Source organism: Nestor notabilis, unplaced genomic scaffold (genome assembly GCF_000696875.1).
Source record: "Nestor notabilis isolate BGI_N333 unplaced genomic scaffold, ASM69687v1 scaffold6316, whole genome shotgun sequence".
NCBI classification, from domain to species: Eukaryota; Metazoa; Chordata; class Aves; order Psittaciformes; family Psittacidae; genus Nestor; species Nestor notabilis.
Window position 1 is genome coordinate 25422 of NW_009932268.1, and position 21245 is coordinate 46666.

Here is a 21245-nt window from a genome sequence, read left to right on the forward strand (position 1 = left end):
AGTGGAAATAAGGAAAAAGAAGGCTCAGGACTCAGTCTGGGGCTATAAAAATAAAAAGCAGGAGAGAAGAAACTGTTCTTAAGAGCTGCCTCACTGCCACAGCTGCTCTGGCAAAGGGTGCCTAGGGCCGGAGCTGACTCCCATGGGAGACCCATGTCCGCGTGGCTGGAATAACAAGCTCCTCTGTTCATGATATCTGTCTGGTTATCGCCACTCTGAAAAATCTGTCTCAAGTGAAGCAATCAAGTTGTCTCTCAAGCAGAGACAGAAGGAAACACTTTTCTCCTTAGGGAAAATAACACGCAGCTCTCAAATATACATAAAGTTTGAAAAATAGTGTTTCGGAGGGACTGGATTCTTCTGCTGTTATTTTCTCCTGCCTGAAGTGCATTGTTTTCATGTTCTTGGGAACACAGCCACGTGAAGAGCCACATAAACCAAAGCTGCTTTCATACCCCCTTCCTAAAACATGTCCTGTAGGGAGGGCTATGTAGCAGTGTGCCCTGGCACCCCACACCTCCTGCCCCATATGGGGTTCAACCCTCTGGAGCTTGGTCTCCTCATGCCACCCCGAGGTGCAAAGCAGAACCAGCTGCAATGTGGAAACTCTTCCCCATACAAAAATAGGCAAAGGCCAAGTGTGCCCCAGCCTTTGAATGACAGCGATGGACCATGGCCAAATCCAGCTGGATTTGCAGCTGGAAAGCACTATAGCCTCCGTGTAAGCTGCTGACACACAGCCCCTCCAGGCTTCTCAGAGATAATGCTCCACCGTCCTCCTCTGTGGCTCTGTATTTGTTTGAGACTTTTTGAGTTGTAAATATGGAACAATGTCTTATGTTAAAAATGGACAGATCACACCAAATTAACTTTTTAGGTAGGCCAGAATCTTGCCTCTGATGGTCACCAGCTGCAGATGCCCAGGAAATCCACAAGAATAAAGTCAACATACACTTGATATTATTCTTGTGATCTGTGGCTCAGAAGCTTCCTGAGCTAGATCTGGTGTCATGTTCATTTTTTCTTCTATAAGCTTGTCCAGCTGTTTTTGAATCCACCTATAGACTTTTTACACCCTATGGCGAGGAGCTCCACAGCTTCACCTACTGGGAGAAGAAATATCTTCTTCTGCACATGCATATTTTGAAGTAAATACGAGCTCCTCTGCCCACAGGACCAAGTGAATCTGAAGCATATCTTTGCTAAAGCCAAGGAATGAAAAGGGACCATGTGGAGTTTGACTGTGCTACGGCTTAAAGTCTTAGCCATCGAAAAGATACTTCTTTCCTGCTTGTTCCATATTATTTAGACTTCTTCAGCTTCCATGTGCATGAGGACCAAAAAAAAGCAGTAGCTCTTTGCCAGATGTGCATAATTCTGTTCCAAGTCCTTCAAGGTTCAACTCCATCTGAACGCATCCTGTGAAGATGTATTCGCAACACCATAAAACTGGAATGCGCCTTCAAAGGGGTACAACACCCCTGTGGCAGGATAAGAGCCTATGTGATCAGATGGAGCTCAGAAATGTAGACAAAGCATCTGAACAACTGAGGGAAAAGCGGGAAGCATGAGGTTTGCAGTCTGTAGCCAGAGGGCTTGGGGAGCAGCGGAGAACAGCCTGTCACACATTGCCCTCTGATGGCAGAGAGCTCGTAGTGCAGGTAGCAACAAAAAGCAGAATTTGCAGGTTTTTTTCTTAATGAACCAAAAGACAATTTGAAAACAATTTGCTTTAACCCAAGTGCAGAGTCCAGGTGAGCAATAATTAGCACTCCTTTGGGGAACAGCAATAATGCTGTGGAACTGAACCTGTCCATCCAAACTGGGTTGTTTGGAGAAGGTGCCAGGCGTGGGTCTTACCAGTATGCCTCCATCAGAGAGCCTGGATGGACCTCCCAGGTCCTGGGGATGGCAGCTCTCCATATTTCATCCCATGCTCTGGACAGAGCTCCCCTGGCAAAACTATGCCCATGGCTAGCCAGTGTGCCCTGCCACAGTGATATTTTAAGGTGTCCTTTAAGAGCTGGGCGGAAACCCGTCTCACAGTAGAAAAGCCCATGGAAAGGAACAAATTTTAGCAACTATGACTCTCTTATCTATGGGATAGAGTTGAAAACTTTTGCATCCCAGTCATAAAACCCCTCTAGAAGTGACACTCAAGACAGAAGAACAAAAGGTTTCCTTCTTATGAGCATCAACATTCCTGTCCTGCTGATACATTACCATATTTGATTTGAAACCAAACTCAGTTCTCCTTACTTGTGTCAATGAAGACAGCATCCACATAGATTTTGGTACAGAAGGAGCCCAAGATAAATCCACAGGCTGGTCCAAATACCAGCATCGTAAACAGGATCCCTGCAAGGAGAGAGAAAAGAGAAAATTAGTACTAGGCTCAGGTTATTCATCGCAAGTCGTTCTGCTTGTCTCCTGCAAGATGCTATTGCCCTGCTGATGTCAAATATGTGTGTCAAATGCTTCAAGCAAAAGAGCATCCCAAGTGTTTTTTGCTTTTCCATATCTCTTCAGGAAAAAGAATAGATGGAGCTGTAATAATGCTGAAGCTCTACTGAGCTGAGAAGACACCGTGGATATATACCACGTTTTGGTCGGCTGGCTCCTTGAAAAACACAAGGTAAAGCAGATCCCATGGGGAAATCTTCACCTTTGCCACCTCCAGCTAAATTCCTGGTAGACAGGGTTACTTTCCGAATTCAGGGCCAGCAAATCTATGAAATGCTGCATTGTCACAGGCTGCCAGATAAAGTCCCTTTACAGAAGTAAAAGCACTCTTCCGTACCTGTGAAGCCCTTCTCCCTATGGTACCCACAGGGCAAATATTCCCCAAGGAGCATGGCTCTTCCATGCTTTCACAACTGCTCGCTCCTCCTGCAAAACTCACATGAAATTGCCAGTGTAATGCCAGGCAAAGAGCTATTATGAGTAAATTACTTATTTGCTTCAATACAATATTTAGAAGCATTTATTCTCACTCCCATTTTGGCCCTGAAACAGGAATGCTACAGGCACACCGCCAATTCTCAATTATCCAGGGCAGAAAGGCAGGGGGACACAAGGATAATCCAGAAAAAGCAGCAACAAAGATAACATAAAACATTTGTAAATTAGACAATAGGAACATATTTGGTACCTTCATGTTTGGGATAGAAAACCAACAAGAAGTCCCCAAGGACCCTTGTAAATGGCTCTCTGAAGGAAGCAGGGGCAAGTCTGAGCAGCATGGAGCAGAGCAAATGCCTGCTTGTTTGCTCTGGAGCAGAGAACTGCTGATGGACCTGTGTGCCTGCTCTTCAGGACTCTCACCAGTGATGCAGCAGCCTGTACTGGCATGAGTCTTGGTGTCACTGCACTTCAGAAATGTCCTATGAAGGAGCTTATTCACATCTGGATGCTTTGCTCACTCTTCTTTGGCAGCGGGGTACATCCCACATCTCCCTCCGAATCTCTCTGGAGGATGCTGGCTGGCATCAGAATGCATTCATAGTGCAATTCATCACAGCCATCTCAGCCCTCAGGTTCCTTAAGTGGAAACTTTTAATTCCCAGGTTCTGTCTCTGTGCATTTCTCAGGAGTTGGAGAAATTATCAGAGCTGCAAAATACTCCCATGAGACCACGAGACCTGTGCAAGGCAAACCTCTCCTGCTGATGACAGCTTAGCCAAGTGGGATAAGATAGTATGTTGAGAAACAATTTTGCCTTCATTTTTCAAATGCAGAGTGCAAACTAATCTCTCCAGGTTTGCGGCACTGTGCCTTGGCTGGATTAATAACTAGCTACAAAGCAAAGGTGTCTCCAGCCAGCCGCTCATGCAGAAACCCAGCACCTTAAAGCCTTCACAGCCACCACCTACAGAAGCAAGAGGGAGAAGCAAAGGTAGTGGAAGGAAAAATAGTGTCAGGTCATATCAGCTGCACTAATGGGTCACTGCTGCCAGGACAATGCCATCCCTTTCCCTGTCAAAGCTCAAACCTGCAGCAATGGCACTGCATCATAGCCCACGCTGCCAGCATGAATTAGTCCCCAGGGTCTCTGCCATGATGTCCATGTCAGTAGCGGAACCAGCTATCTCCCCTCCTGTAGCCACCTTGTCCCAGGGCACTGGGTCTGTGCTCCACGATCCAGCAGTAAGCTGGGGAATTTGTGCTCCTTAATCAACAGAGCTGCTTAAGAAGCCCATGTCCTGCTCCAGGAATCTACAAAGCCTCGTGCAGGAAACCCCAGTCCCTGGTTACCTGCAGAGGCATGTTGTGGGATGTGAAATGAGGGAAGAGACATGTTGGGGGACCAAGGAGAGGGATTTATTTCCCCAGCACCATCTCCCTCCTTGCCAGCCCCAAAGCTTGCCCAGCTCAGGGCTGTAACATTTCCAGTGGCATTCCATAAAATATCCGCATTGCACCTTTTTGGTCACTAGATGGCATTAGTGCCTGACGTTCATCCCACAAGTCCCATGTGGAGCACGCTGGGTGCCTGCAGCTCATCCCAGCTCCCCAAACGCTATCACTCCTGTTCCTGGGGGTCCTACAGCCCCGAGAGGATCGCACTGAAGGCAAGGTGCTGTCCTCACCCACGTATTTGCCATATGTGCGATCAGGTTGTGCCCTTTGGCCGTTTTTACGCAGAAAATCACAGATTATAGAACAAACTGTTCTAAAAGTTTTCAGTCCAGAAGTTTAAAGAGGCAGCATCTAGCAGAGATGACCGTGACTATCACTCTGCTGCCAACCAAAGACCAGGTTAATTTTTGGTGTCTGAACATGAATTACGAATTTCTATGTAATTATGGTGAAGCATATAAGGACGTATCTGGCCTCATATTGGCTGGAGTAGTGCCTGGGGCAGTGGCAAACAGAGCCCACGATTTGGATGAGGAGCCCCTGGGTTTCAGCAGGACATTGCTCCGCTTTTACCCTAGAAGGCCTAAGGGGATGGAAAACCCAGGCAGACCTGAGCACCTCCTTGTTCCAGATCCCCAGCCCAGATGCTGTATCCAGCACGCAGATAAACCTGCTCCTCCAGAGCCGCCTGAAGGTTCGCATCCACAGGGATGAGCCCCAAGGGAAGGCTGCTGTGGGCACCGAAGCACCCTGTGCTGTGACAGGTTCCCACAAGCACAACGGGGCTGATGAACTGCTGTGCCATTGCCTTGATGGGACCTGTGTGGGAAAACAAAAGGACTGTGTGGTCAACAGACGGGTGATTCAGGGCACCACAACCCAGGAGGGGCCAGTTTTGCAGCTCTGAGCACCACAGGGCTGGTTTAAGTGAGATCTTGAGGGCAGGATGACCTGCTCTTATTTTACGTTATTTTTAAAGCCTTTTGCTGGTTGAGGATATTCTGTAAGTGTTCAACAGCTCCAGAGAACTCAGAACACACCAAAACCTCTCATTTGGAACCGATGTAGGCTCACACGCCTAAGCAGGCAGAAGAACAAGGAGCAGTTCTAACCCCCTAGGTAACACCCTTGGATGTACCAGTGTTAGGTGGAAGAGGGACAGAAGTTTGTCCTGTGATGACCTCTAAGCCACAAGCAGGTTGTCAGACCATGTGTATACAGGCAAACCCACAGAACTGAAGTGTGTTTCATGGAGCAAAGGGTAAGGCAAAGAACGCAGAGAAAGATGATCCTTCACCAAAAAGAATCCAGGGAATATTTTCACCTTTTTCCAAAGCAGAATAGAACAGGGACCTTTGGCTGGTGATCCAGCAGCACCATGGAGATGCTGCAAGACACAGTTAGCTCAAACAAAAATCAAACATCAAAGAAGCTGTGGCCAGTGCAGGTACTTGCACCGGCACCAGTGACAGATGAATGCTGTCCCTCCTCACACTGCCTGCATCACACGGCAAACCACCACTTCAGGAACAAGCCGTGTCCTCAGTTATTAAAACACTACACTTCATAACACCGGTGGCTGCAAGCTGGAGGCTTTATCTGCTCTGCAGTGTCCTCGCTAGAGGGCAATGTGGGCTAGAGCATCCGCTGAACAGGGAAACGGCTATCTAAGATCTTACAATGAAATAATAAATCATTATCCACCTCCAGCTTAAGAAACCCTCATGTAAATTTTGCTTTTACTTCTTCTATCGTTTGTCCTAAAATCAAGAAAACAACTGGCTCACCTCACGCCTTTTTTTGGTCATCTCTTTTTAAGACTCCAACAAAATTGCATAATAGTACGTTATACTTTACCTCACAAATCAAGCAGGTTTTGGAGAAACCCAAGACTTTGGATAGTCAAGGGCCTGTGGAGAGCTAGACCGTTCTCAAGGATCAATAGAGCACACTGCTGGGCACAAGGATCAGGCTATTAGGCAATTGGGATAGGGCCTGTGGTTGAACATTTATGTGGAATTGAGGGCTCAAGGGGAAATTTGCTAAGTTAGTATTAGCTTAGAACACCCTTTCTCTTTTGGGAAATTCTGCACCATTGTTAGTTACCCTGTTATTAGGAAAACACTTTCCACATCACCCACTTAAGTCACGCAACCACAAAGCTGCTGCTTAGTAGAAAAGGAAGTTTAGCAAAACCCCTTTGCCTGGTCCTGGCGTTGCTGCTAAGGATAAGGATGTGCAACACTTGCTGGCTTTAACACTACTTGCCAGGTATTTTCACATGTTTCTTTCTGACTTTTAGATCAGCCTGATTTGATGGAGCCAGAGGGCAATAATGCCAGGAGCAAAGAGATCAAACGTCTAATCCCAGCTCCATCAGTCCCTTGCAGAATTCCCACTGACTATCAGAACAGGATACTGCAGCCTCTTCCCTTTCATTCTCAGCTTAAAATTTCTTTCTGTGGCTGAGAGAAGCACATTAATAAATATCCTCCTCGAGGATACTGCCCTGAAGAGAAACACTTCTTGCTCTGCAGGGCTGGCTGTGCCTCTTCCAAGGGTTTACGCTCATCCAACACTTCCAGGAGGAGCTGGGCATGTCCCCGGTGTCATTAGCCCTACACAGACCAGTGGTAACCAGGATGAAAAAGGTTTCTGCTCTGTGAAATTGTTACGTTTTTCTTTATAATCTTAGATTTAATTCTTACCAAATTATGGCAATTCTTAGAAATACTCAAAAAACAGAATGACCCTGCTTTGGGACAATTCAAACATTTTGTTCTATAACTCACAAATACTTCATTTTGGGCTCTTTTAAAGCACAATTACATTTGATTTTGAGAAGTGCTAATTGTTTTCAGCTTTCCTGCTCTATCCCCCTTGACCAGTCTCCCTGTCTCCCAAAAAGACAGGAAAAAAGAACAGAAGCAAGCCAGGCTGGACTGAGAAATCGGAAATATTTTCCTGCCCATCTTCCCAAATGGAACAGTTGGCCAAATCCTACTTTGTCCTGTCAACCACCAGACATTTTCCAGGCACCGAAGAAAGGATTGGAAGAGAGGGGAGTATTAGATCTGACATTTTGTGATGCAATTTTGTCACTAGTAAGGCCCAGGACTGATAATGCAGTTTTTCATTCGAGCAAAGGGAAGGAGCTGCAGCAGGTACCACTACATCTGTGAAGAAACTGTGGCAGAGATGCTCAGTCAGTCATGCAAAATGCACAAGAACCAAGTTGCAAAGACAGGGATAAAGGATGTCAGTATTTCTGTAGTAAAGAGATGTCACTTGGTGATCGAAGCTGCTTTCCAGCAGCAACGGGATTCCAAAACACAAGCAAACTTGTGTTGCTCACAGCATGATACAGGCAAAACAGCAACTTGAACCCTGTTACAAATTAATTGGGGATAGTAACTGCCAGCAGAAACCATCCTGGCTGGAAATAAGACATCAAGGGAGATGCAGGAAGGTTTGCAAGCCTCACCAAGGTGCAGCAAGGAGGCATCTCAGGTACAGTTCACTGAGGAGTAAGAGCAGGTTCAGTGCACAGTCATGGGCTGAGAAAAACAAGTGCAGGCAGCTAAAGAACACCAGTTACCTTGCTTCAAAGCCTCATCCTGCCAGGGGCTGGGGCCATAAGGAAATCTATTTTGGAGAGCTGCTAACAAGTGCCAGGTGAAGGTGAGCTGGGTAGGTGAGACAGGAGGAGGAAAAGCAGCATCTCCCAGGTCAGGAGAGCACACAGGGCTCTCACAGCAGGAGTCATTCCCCTTAATGAAGCCACACGTTTCCTATCATGCCCCCATTTCTACTTCCCAAACCCCTTCTGATATGGTGTTTTCCCATGTTTTCTCTTCTATCTACATGCTTAGTTTGTTTACATGAAACCCTGAAGCAAAATAGTTGGGAGTTTGAGTTTTGTTTTGCTTTATAGAGAAATTAATGCACTTTGTAAAGGGGTTTAGTGAATAATAGTAGGAATGTCAGAAGTACCCTATAACATGGAGAAATAAGAAAATTGAAGTTATGTTAAGCTGGCATCTTGTCCTATCCCACATTCCTCCTAAGTGACAGTATGAAGCATTACAGGACCTGCCATTTATTTTGCCCAATAATAGACTATGCAATAATGTCTAACAGCAAGATACAAATTTCTGACTTAAACCTCTCAATGTTTAGATCCAAGTTAAGGGCCGCTTCAGGAACACATGTGAATCAAGCTCTTTGGCTTCAAAGGAAACTGGCCCAGGAACACAGGAGAATGTGCTAAACCAAGAGTTTACCCCCAGAGATACTGAAGGCTTCTGTCCTTGTCTGCCTTGATATTCATATGGTCCAAACATCAAATCTCCCAGCCAAGTGTCAGTGCCACTTCCACTTACCAGCACAGCAACCTTCTTCAAACCTTAGCTCTGTGCACTGGGTGCCATGTGTCTAACGTTCAGCTTAAAGCCCAGTTTTTGGAGATATGTGGTTCAGTGAGCACCTTGGCTCCATACCCAAGAACCCACCTCACTCTGTGGACACATCTCCCAGCTCTGCACAGGCATCCTGCTGCCAGGATTGAACTGCTATTCCTATTTGTGGTTGCTGGTTTAAAGCCTACCTTGAGCGCACATTCCTGAGCTCTAGTCACCAGTGCAAGCAGACCCTGAGCCCAAGGGTTACCAACCTTCCTGAACTTACCAAATGGCAGACTGAGATGTGACTGAGAAGCTCACACTTTGGAGAGCTAAGGGAGAGAAAAAGGGATGGGAGGTTACACCAAGGAATGTCAGTGTTTCCCCAGTGTTCCCAGGTGCAGGATGGAGCTGGGTATGGAGCTGAATTACAGTCCCCATGGCCCCTGCCTGCTTACTTCTTCCCAAAACCTCCCTGTCAAAACAGCCCTGCTGCCAGTCCCAAGAGCCAGCATCAGCAAGAGAAGTCATGCTCCCACCATTCCCAAAGTGAGGATTTATTTGATGCTGAGAGGAAGGAGATTTATTCGTGATGCACTTTGGAGAAGTTCAGATAGATACAAAGCCCCTGTGCAAAGCAACCCTCTGCCAATAAAGCCCTGGGAGAAGCATTATGAGAATTGCCTTTAGGGACTTGAAATCACATCTAAAGTTTGCTTGAGTCATCCAGACACTTCTGAAAAACACTGCTTACTATCTACTGGGTTACCCTTCTAGGAAGGGCTGGGTTGCTCCAGCCTGCACCTGCATGGGTTTGTAGGTAGTTGAACAAGGTGTGCTTGAGCACCGGAGAGGAAAATAACCACTATGACATTCCTTGAAACTGGCAAAGCAGCGACACTTCCAAACTTCTCCACAAAGCCAGGGCCCAGATGCCCAAAGCATCTTCACTGCTTTTACCTGTGAAGCGGTTGAATAAGGACTATCAGCAGTGAATTACACAGCATATCCCACCCATGGGCAAACCCCTCCTGCTTTATTTAGCCATGGAGATGTCACTGATATCTGCTGGGCTTATGGCCTCCTTGAGACAGGCTGCTCCTACCTTGGCACTTCCATGAAATTAAGAGTGTAGGAGGTTATGCACTGAGCTCCTAAGGAGCACAGTTTCAGCAAAGCATATTCCCCCTTGTACCACCAAAGGACAGCTTTGGTGGCAAAAAGCTGATCCATCTGGAAGCTGTGGGAAACTCCTTTCACAGCAAAGCTAGTGCTGTCATTGCATCCAGTAACTACATCCCCATGTAGGAACGGAAAGGGAAGTGAAACGTGTTCTCTGTCAAGGATATCAGTGACCAGGTAGTTCAGTGACGGTCACAAAACGCATGAACAGGGTACAAAGAGGAGATCAGAGCACACACAAACACTGTCATAGCCCTGGGGATGCTGCTGTGGGCATGGGAGAGCATCCCACTTGGGAATGCCATCCCCAGTCCCCTGCCTCCCGCAGGAACGAGCTCTTTCTAAAAGCACAAAGGGAACTGGCTTTGCAAAGCACGAGATAATCTCAAAACCCTGCTTGTCCCACATTTCCTGCTGCGTGGAGGACAGGGCAGGCCAATGCGAAGGGATTACTGGAATACTGTAATTCGTGTGCTCCGCAACCTGCCCTTAAAGAGACACCACCGCAGCACAGCCTGCGGGAGTCAAAGGTGCACTGGTACAGACTGGAGATGCTGTAGTCTCATACACTTGAGGTATTGGCCCTCAAAGGCTTGAGTTAAAAGCTTCTGCCCTGGCACCCAGCGGGCAGCCCATTGCTTCAGTGGGTTTTCTCTGATTTCTATCAGTTGATGTTACCTCCAAAACGCACACTAATGGTAGGGGGAGGCTGTTTCCAAGCCAGATGGCTTCTTCCTGCAGCAAAACCCGCTGGAGTCATCCTGCACTGCCCATCCTCCCTGGCAGACAGCGTGCCCATGAGCTGCCCTGTTCCCGTCCAGGCGCGGGGCTGCCTGCATTCCCACAGAGCCCAGCAACAGTGCTCAGCCCCTGGCCTCTGCTTCCCAGCTTTCCTGGAAACAGCTTTCCTCATTTACCATGGGAAGATGCCATTCTTGCTGCTGCTCGACTCCTTGTCCACACAACCAGCTGCCCATCACCATCTCCTACTCCTTACCACTCCTGCTTATTCGTGACTGTAGGAAACCTGAATAGGTGGTGTTGGACCAACAGCATGTTTTGATTTGTTCTGCTTCCTTGATGCAACCACTGAAGCGAAAGGAATGTTCAAACAATCCTGACAGATGTTTCCAAGTGCCTGCAGCTGTCGATTAATGAGAAGCAACTTCGGGATAATTCACTTTAATGTTTAGTCTTTGTTCTGATGGAGATCAAAGTGGTTCCAGCCCTGTATTAGTACGAGATGAGGTGAGGAGGAGGGAAGAGAGTGGGGGGTTTCTCCCATCTGTACAATAGCACACATAGTGTTTATTAGTTTTGCCTCCAGGAGCTCAAAAACACTAGACCTCCTCGGATGGAGACATCTATTTTGGGATGCTCAAGTGATTCCAGAGACTGGGAAGGATGTCCTGGCACCCCTGAGTTAGTGAGAAACTGAATTCCTTGCTCAACTATGACCTTCCCTTGAGGACCATTCAGTGCATCGCATTGTCTTTCCACCTTTTAATAAAGGCCAGTCCCTCCTTGTGCAATGCTGCAAGATGCATGAATATGATGCGGTGCTTTAGTAATGAGGGACACAAAACACATTAGAACAAACATCTGGATTTTGGTCCTGAGCTCTTCTCATTGATTCTGCAGCTCATTGCCTGCATTTGTGTGCAACACCACACCTGGATAAAGACCTGACAGTGCTGTCCTGTGACATCCTACTTCTCACTGTCGGACCTGCATCTGCTTTTGGCCCACAAAACAGCTCCAGCAACCAGCAAGCCTGCAAAGCCAAAAGTGTTGGATGGACTCCGACTATTTCCATAGGACCACTTGTGATGGAACCCCATAGAGGGCTTCAGCACTTGATTGCCTTGCCTTTAGGCAGTGAAATAAATTATTACCTAGTTTGAAATCAGGCAGCTTTGGTCATCTCTTGTCAGCTTCTTCCCCTCTCCTCCTATCAAACCCTTCCATCAATTTACCAGTCATCTTCTGCAGCCTGTAAAATCAGCTCCTGCTTCACGAAGATTTACTTTTTTAAATGTAAACTACTCATCACTGTATGGAAATGCTGCAGAACAACTTATTTACTCCTGTGTTTAGTAAGATTTAATGGTTATATCTCGGGCTGATTGGGGGGGTTCATTTACTTATACTGCCAAATGCAAACCCCTAATGTGATTCTTCCAGGGCTGCAGAGAGAGGTAGTAGCCTTCCTCTTGCCTGATACTTAACTTCTTCGCAGCACAGTTCTTCCTTCTGGCTTATATTTAGCATTCAGATGTTAATCCCTAAAAAGGTTGCTAGGACTTGAAGGTACCTTACATGGAGGTTTCTCCCCAGACTACCAATGTCCCTTTAAATACTGATTTCCACCAGAATTCAGGATTTATCCATGGAAATGTCTGCTGACTTTAAGATGAACTCTGATTCCTATAAGTGGGTATTTTGCCTGGTGAACTATCCTGCATTTGCAATTATAACCAAGCCTTAAGTTTGTTTTATCAGCAAATCCCTGTCCCCAGCACTATCAAGGCTACATTTGAAGGGATCAATGTTATACCAACAACTGACAGTCCTAGGGGATCCTGATGCGCACACATAACGTTTGCAGAGCAGCACAAAAAGTGATTGAACTTTTGCATTAGGAGCACAAGCTCAGCACCCAGCCCTGAATTTTCCATAAGGACTAGGTGCATTTGATGGCTCAAACACCCACCCATTCGCTGGCTTGGGCCAGCTTGTGCCCTCATTCTGGTAAGCACAGAAATAAAGAAAACCCAAGCAAAAAAAACCCCAAACCAACCAAAACCCAGCCCAGAGCCCTGTTGGTACTGGTATTAAGGTCCCTGCTTTGACCAGATGCTGAAATAGGATCAACAAGATTGCAGAGAAACAAATCACACAATGACAAAAGCTCCACAACCCTCAAAACTGCATTTGCAAGCAAACAAAAAATTCAAGTAGCCACAATCTGTGAGCTCTGCAAGGAGGGGATGCTCCCACTTCAAGTCTTGGGATTACTTTGGTCCTAACAGTTGACGCTGGGAGCACACTATACCCCATTCCTGAGTTATTCTCCTTAGCACCCCAGTACCCTTCAAGGCAGTGGAGGGACTGCTTGCTCTATTTCTCTCCTTCCTGATGAGAAGCCAGAGGAGAAATTTGCTTATGCTAATCAATCCCTGGCACCAGTCATACGAGACACTAATCCACTAGCGATCTCCATCAGTCTCTGCATATTTAACAAAAGCAGTGAACACTCATGGAGGATTACAAACGCAGTGGCATTGTTGTAGCAGTGTTTTCCTACTTAAGCTGCAATCACTCTGATGCCTTGTCTCCTAATATTTACATACACTCTACATATAAGCAACGTGAAGAATCGCATCAAACCATGCAAGCATCCTGGTCAGACAGTGCTTCCAAAAACACATGCACCACGTGGTGGTTTAATAGATCTTCCCACACGGTATGATGTGTCTCCATTGCCCTCTGCCAAAATGCAGATGGTAATGCTTTATTTATGTAAAGCAGCATCCTTGAAGATACACATATTGCTTAATGCCCATAAAAGATAGGTCTCTTGCTCCAAATGATTAACAGGTAGCTTGGGCATATATTGCAAGAGATCAAAGACTGAGGCTGCATTAGGCAAACTCCTGAAAAAGAGCTTAATAGTCCAGTTTTTCATCACTTCCTGCAAAAAGCAAACAAAGAAAGAAACAAAAGGGGGTTTTGTCTAGTCTGGTGTATCACAAAAAGCCTAGTCAGGTGTACCACTGAAATCTGCTGGTTATCTCATCAGAGGAAGTCAACTCAGTTTAAGAAGCAGCTGTAAGAATGTACCCAGCTACAGTGTGAAAACCCAGAGCAGGCTGTATACACCCTTACACACGAGCCTTACACAATGCTAAGTGAAAACACATCAGCCATACATAGCTGTGTGCTTGAACCAGCCATTTCCACCTTTTAAGCCTATTTTCTCCATGCTAATTACCTTGGGAAGCATCCACAAAAGGGATTCTGGAAGAAGAAAAGATATGCTCAAATGCCAAGTATGCTCTTTAAAGGGTTTAAGTCACATGTCTTTGATCTGCGTTCATCTCCTCCCAGCCCTTAAACACAAATGCCTGTTTTACTCTATCTGTGGTGCTGCTTCAGCTAAAGGCAGTTTTCTTTGCATTCTTTCCCAGGAATTGTGTCAGCAGTAGGTTAGTATGGAAATGTACTTCCAGGGCACTTTTCCCTCTCCACACAGGACTGCAATTCTCTGATGTGCTGACTGATTTCTCACGTAACATCGGGTGGTTTTGATCCTGAACAGGAGTCAGGTGGAAGGTGTCCCTGCCCGTGGCAGGGGGTTGGAACTGGATGAGCTTTAAGGTCCCTTCCAATCCAAACCAATCCACGGTATATTAGACAACTGCACAAAATCCATCCCATCCCTATTCCCCTGCTCGGACAAGCTGTCTACCTGTGAGCGCAACCTGTGTTTGTTAAAATAGACATGAGCCCCTTCTGAGGCTCCTGCTCAGTTTTATCTCCAGCACTTGAATTCTCCACCAGTCAGCACCTCTCATCCTCCTTATATGCTAAAATACACTAGGGAAAAAACACACGAACTGATCATACGACTGAGAGTACAATGAGCTATTCACACATCCAGGGCAAATCTCAGAGACTGAAAAATGGGAATTTTGGCATCAGTTTGGGGGTTGGTGCGACACCACCTTCCTTTTCTGTTTATTTATTTTTGAAGCTGTGCACTGCGTTCAGCACAGACGTAACACATTCATTTGAGGATAAAGCTGCCAGGACTTCCTCCCTCTCATTTTAACCTCAGTCTTGGGGGTATCCCATTCCCATCCCACATACCTTAAACGAGAAAACAGCAAGTTCCATTTCAAACTGACATTTTATGTCAATACAGACAGCTTGCTGCTTTTCTAAGCAGTGATGCAGTCGGGAAGAAATGTTCAGCTGTGTTTCCTCCCTGCTGACCCTCTTCCATGCCAGCCTCGCTGTTTGAAAGGCTCTTCCCTGCAGAACTCCCCACTCCTTCTTCCCACCTCTCACCTGATTGCAGCAGAAGACCACTGCTGCATTTCCACTCCTTTTAATGCCTCTAACTTGGTGTTTGCCATTTATTCCTTGCGCTGACAAGACCTGGATGTCAAGGCCTCCCCTCTTAAGCATCAGCGAGAGAAGATATTTTCCATTCATTCAGTCTGGTATGGTGCTGGATACACCAACAACCTGCAGCTCCCTAAATCCCCCTTCCTCCCAGGTGATCAAGCTGTTAAACACACACACATGCATTGTTCTCCATCCCAAAGACAGCACCTGCCACAGAATCAGTCTCTGGAACATAGGTGGAAAGTCTGCATTTCTGTTGTTCAGGTATTTCTGTGCCAAGGAAAACCTCCCATTGCCCTGCAGTCCCTATCATCCCTGCTCCAGGGCTCCCAGTTCAGCCAATGGCTCCCAGGGAACACATGCTGTTCTAAATGACTTTTATTCCTTTGTTTCATGGTTGTGGGTTTTTTTAATTTCAAAAAGTCTGAAGGAAAATCTCAGGACAATTAAACAGCAACAAAATAAATGGTTTTTGCCCCTCTGCAAAGGAAAGCAGGAAGAAAAGAGTGGCTGAAAAGCATCAGCTCCTCAAGAACTGTCTGAGCAACCCCTTGCCCTCACCAAAAGCCACCAAGCAAAACACTCACTGTGCAAGAGCAGTTTTCACATCTTTTGTGAGGCCTCTTCAATCTCCCTTTGCCTGGCTGCTGCTTGGGTAGGGACTACGCTGCACAGTGGGCTGCACTTACCCGCTAGTAGTGGGGAAGCCCATCCTAAATTTCTGAAGCAAGAAGAGGCCTGGGAATCACCGATGATGCTGGGCAAGTTGCTGGGAATCTCGTGCTGTTATCTGTACCAAACATTTAGGAAAGTGCTCACTTTCCTCTGCAGAATAGATTTAATCTGGTCTAATAATGGCTGAGCCTTCAGGAAGAAAAGGAAATTAAAAACAAAACTTCTGTTGCTCCACTTCCTTCTATTGCAAACACCATTAGAGAAAAGTATTTGCTCTTGACAATAGTCATTCTTTGCACTAACCCAGTTATCACTGAGTTTTATGGGAACTCTTGCACTGACCTTAGCTGGCTTTGGATCAAATCCACGTTTTTCTTCTCACAGAGCATGGCCAGACATTTAGGGTGCTAGCCTGGGACCTGACAGACTTCTACTAGTGAGCAGCCACTGCTTGACGACAGGATCCTTGTACCTCTTTCCATCCGTGTTCTCCCTTTGAGGTCCCTCACTACAAGGGGATGCTCAGCCCTTGGCCTTGTACAGGTTGCAGCTCCATCTGCTTTGCTGGGACAGTGGCAAGTGTGTGCTGAGGTCTCCCCATAACATCTGCAGGATCGCTCTGGACAATATGTGGTTGTGGCTCTAGATGTGCTCAGCTCCACAGCAATCTTAACTTCTCAATGGGCTCTATACAAACTTCTCAGCAAGAGAAATTTGGCAAGACTTAATACATACTATGTATGGGTGGGACAGCACTATGTTCTGATAAAACATCTCTGAGCAGGCCCAGACAAACCCCTCTAAATGTCCCCCCCACTCACCCCAAGGGGTGAAGTCTGAGAGATGCCAGACGCTAGTCTGTTCTGGGGGATGGGGAGGCTGCCTGGATGCAGGATAATCCCCCAATCTACGATTACTTCCCATATAATTTCTAGCAGTCAGTTGCATTATAAGCACAAAACGTGGAGGCTGGATCCAGAGGACTATGTTCCCGATGGAGCGTTATTCAGCATGTCATCCCTAGTGCCCAGCCTTCCCTCCACTTCCCAAACTTACAGGCTACGTGGAGGTTTCTCTCCAACTTGGAAGCCATGGGGAGCTGCCAGCCCCTCTAGTGCCGCTTTCATAGAATATTTTCCTTGGTGCCAAGGAAGACCCTGTCCCTGAAGAGTCTCTTTCTCCCCAGGGGAGAGAACAGCTGCTGCTATCATTATGGGCTTGTCTCCCTTAATTATGTACCCACAACCACAATGGAAAGATGAAAACAAAGCCCTTTTCCAGCCCTCCAGGAAAGGGAAGGACGGAGGCTCTGGAAGAAGACAGCACATCTATCCCACAGTGGACCTGGGATTGCCTTTTAGATTGGGAATTGAATTAAAAGCACCTAAATATACTATTTAAAATCAAACATATCAGAATGGCCCAGTTAAAGGTATTTAGTTGGAAGTAGCTGTCACTTGAGGGAAACAATCCTCGTGGGATGAGTAGGATGAACATAGAAAGGTGCATGATACCCTGTTGTGACTGAAACAGGACCTCCAAAACTGTTCCTGTACTTGTCCTCTTTCCCAGTGCTCAACAACCTTTCAGGAGCTGCTGTGGCTCTGCACGGACACTCTCCTGGGAGTAACGGCTTAGTGGTAAGTGCCCAATTCCCACTTTGTACAGAGATCTCCTCCTCTGGATTTGCTACTTTTTGTCGGGGTTCATGTTTTCAATAGAGTGGAGGTGCAGCTTTGTTGCTTTGGTATTTGTTGGTTGGTTTGGTTTAAAAAAACGAAAAAGAAATTAACTTTAATTTTTAAATCAATACAAGCCTCTTAATTCCCAAACCTTTGCCTTCAAGCTGCTTTTCTTTGTAAATATTCCTTCACCCTGGTTAGACAAAAAAGGGATTGCACACAACTGAGTAACTGCTAATGTCTCAGAGTAGTATTCCTAAAAGTCACTCGTGTACCATCACTCACTGGCTCCTGCACACCTCCAGTGTGGCTCAGTTAATGAATTCATGGGGATGCTCTAATTTCCCTGACTATTACTCTGCTTCCAGCAATCACCTCCTGGAAGGAGTTAACCCCTTAAGAACACAGATGTAAGTGCTCAGAAAATGAGACCAGTTTCAGACAACCGAACTATTCTGGCTGGACCTCAGCTGGATTAAGAGGTTTATAGAGCTTGTTACCACCCATATGCTGCAAGTCCTGCCAGCCAAACTGCCCGTGCTAGCGTTTCCAAGCCCAGTCCTGCTACGTGATCCATGTTGAGATACTCATACATTTAAAATAATCCACCTGAAAAAACTGCTACAGGGAGGAATCCTACAGAGCACATGACAGGAGGCTGGAAACTGCAATTTTCAAATCACCTGCTTCTTATATTGTCATTCCATAAGGTTTATCCTTATTGCAAAGTTCTGGTAAGTGAAACTGGTCAGAAAGCTTTTGATAGACCAGTGTGCTACTGGAAACATGTAGCGGATGAAGTCAGGAGGCTTTATGAGACTTTGGCTGCTTATACTTACTTTGCGTTTTGGGAAGGGGGAAAAGAAGGACAGGATGTTGAAAATTCTCCTTCTCGGAATTTCAAAATGGAACACTATTATTTTGGGGTTTGGAAAAACTTTGTCACTTTCATGGGATGAATTTTCATACTGCATGATTTATTAGCCATATTAAAAAATTAAGAAGTAATAAAAGCGCTGCTCTCTCAGACATTTTGTTCTCAAAACATTCTGTTGTGGGAAACTTCATAATTTGCCACATTCTCCTCCATGCAGAGGAATGGAGACCCAAATCCATGAAAGCTCGACACCACGCAGGAAGTGAGCTACTGCCTCCAGCCCAGGATGCCGCAGGATCTCGCTTGGCTGGCCCGCAGGAACTGCCACATGTTTCAGCTGGTGTGGCTTTGGATGATGATCTACTTTTATTATTTTTGGCAGTGTTTGTCGTATTCTTTTGGACTGTAATTACATTTTCCAGGGCAGGCTTTTTGCCAGAGCTCAGAACGATGACCAACAGGCCCTTTTTAACCACCTGCTATGATTCCAGCCTTGATTAGTTATTAATGTGCTGTTGAAACCCACTGCAAGAACCACCCTTTCTGGTTATGTTACCAGTCTGGCTTCAGGGAGACGCAGGCTTGAAGGGAAAACAGGGAAATACTGTAAGCAATGAAGGCAGAAATTTGAAAGGTCTGAAATCAAGAGATTTGTACAATGGCACTTTGTGAATACTCAGACTGCACCAGACTTCTTCCCGCTGTTCCCACATCAGCTGGGATTGAACAGCTTTGATTTGTTATGTACAAACCTGATGGTAACAATAACAAAAATGGAAATAAAACTTCTTGTACAAATCTGAAGTCTTTTTCACCCAACAAATATCAGGGTCCCATTTTCTTCATGTGCTCTGGCTTGCGTCGGGGAACAAGACAGGCTTGAAAGTGTTGGGTTTCTGCAGGTATATGGGTGTCTTTTGACTACCTCCTCCTTAACAAACTGGCTTTATGGACTCATTGACACCTGACAGAGAATAGGGGTCCTAAACATACTAAATTCTTATGACTGGCCATGGAGATCAGCAATAAATTGTGCTAGCTCCAAAGGTCAAGTAGCAACAGCCTGGCCACAAATGTTGTCTGTATTTATAGGTATCATAGGTGCTTATTATGTGGCATCACAGAGAGATCTCAAAGCACAGTAGAAGTTCATCTATGGGTTGGTAGGATGTAGCAGGCTTGCCTTGGCAGGAGAACAGGCCTTTCAGTCCAAAGAAAACCTCTTATTTCCTCCATCCTCTAATTTTCATCATCTAATTTTTACCATCTCCTAGTTCCCAAAAAAGAAATGATGTTTCCTGACACAGGGGGGTCAAGCCTTGCACGAGAAAGATTCGCACTCTCTTGCTGAAGGGAAGTAAGAGGCTCATGTCACTGCATATGACACAATTCATGTATTTTCTTCACTAAAACAGAGAAAACAAAGGATTGAGGCACCAAGAGGCTCAGGAATGTGACCAAAGACGTTTAGGGAACCAGGATCCTAAGCATACATCTCCTTTCTCCAGCACTGCTACCAAGAAATGCCCAGATTCCACATTAGAGACTTTACAGTCTGCTCTGATGGATCCCCTCTCATAGTTTGCGCAGTCACCCATTGAACTGTATGTCCTTCTCCTTTTAATAATCATCAAGTCTTAATTTTATCTTCAGTCGTCAAGCACAGAAACAAGTCAAGGGCTTGGCACACATCACAGGCACAAAGGACACAGATGCACGGCACCTTCACAAAGCAGCGGCCCTAAAGCCAGTAACCACAATTACACTCAACATTGATTTCTATTCTCTACAGGTACCAAATTTTAAAGAAAATATGACTGACAACATTGCTGATGTCCCAAACAGGAGCTAAAACCCAGCAAACCACCCACTTAAGCTGATTTAGGATTTCTTTGTAGGCTTTGTCATGAATATGTATTGTCCAGTCTGTATCAAGCTCCCTGATACCTCTTGCGTTCCCTCAAAGCCATCAGGATCCCTCCAGCAAGGTTTCTCACAGCATCCTCCCAGACTCTCTGCAGGCTGCTAGGGCTGGTTTGCAGCTTCCCTCTGAGGAGACCTCAATAAAGTTACCCACAAGATCCTGATAAAACATTAATGTGATACTCTGCCATATGCCACCAAAACTGCATCCTGTGGGACATACGATACATGAAAATTGCAAACTTAGTTTCATGATAAAGCATCACCAATGAAATGGTCACCTCGGGGTAACATTCTGCCTTTGCTTTCGCTCTGTTCTTTTATCATCTCCCAGAAGGTTTTTATTATTAAAGCCAGCAATATGTTTAAAGTAGACACATAGGAAAGCACTTGGTATTTATTGTGATCATTTCTGCTTTGCAAAGCAAGTGTGTGTCTGCCAGAAAGCACCATGCTCCACCACTGGCAGCATAACCTGAACCGTGGGGAGGAGAAGAGAACTTGGTTCTTTACATTACCCTATTTGTACTCCCTTTCTCAGCGAAGCTGCTACTGTGAACACATTTAAAGTTAATTCCTTTCATCACTTTTTTCCTTTACATGATCAAATCCATTATTTGCTCAGGTTAGCACTCCATGGAGGTAAACATCTACAAACATCACAGTTCCTTGGTGCACACTGCATCACCAGAAGTAAAGCACTCAGCTTCAGAGGCTTAGGTTTCTCTCTAAGCTTGGCAAAGCAGCTCAGTAAAATGAAAAGATTTTTCCATCCCTGTGGAAATACTTCCTGCAGCCCAATGTCAAGACAAATCATCAGACCTTGTGATTATTTTATTTTGCCAAAAGAAACATTTCCAAAATGCTTCACTGGAATTATTGAAACATTTTGCACTGATAGAGGGGAAAAATAGCTACCTAGACTTTATTTCATCCCATTATTGCTTAATATTAAATAAATCCTTTACCCCCATCCAAATGGCATAATGTTGACAATCTCCTGTTGAATGTTTG

At 45.7% G+C, this 21245-nt stretch overlaps 1 protein-coding gene across 1 annotated transcript in view; it reads right to left on the bottom strand.

Moving 5' to 3' along the window:
• The window catches only part of SLCO3A1 (solute carrier organic anion transporter family, member 3A1), a gene marked incomplete at its 5' end in the record, with an annotated part of 118127 nt that overhangs the window by 24270 nt on the left and 72612 nt on the right, over positions 1-21245 (bottom strand). Inside the window, one exon of the mRNA XM_010016304.1 lies at positions 2260-2358. Coding sequence (XP_010014606.1) covers positions 2260-2358 — 99 coding nt within the window. The remainder of the gene's footprint in view (positions 1-2259; positions 2359-21245) is intronic.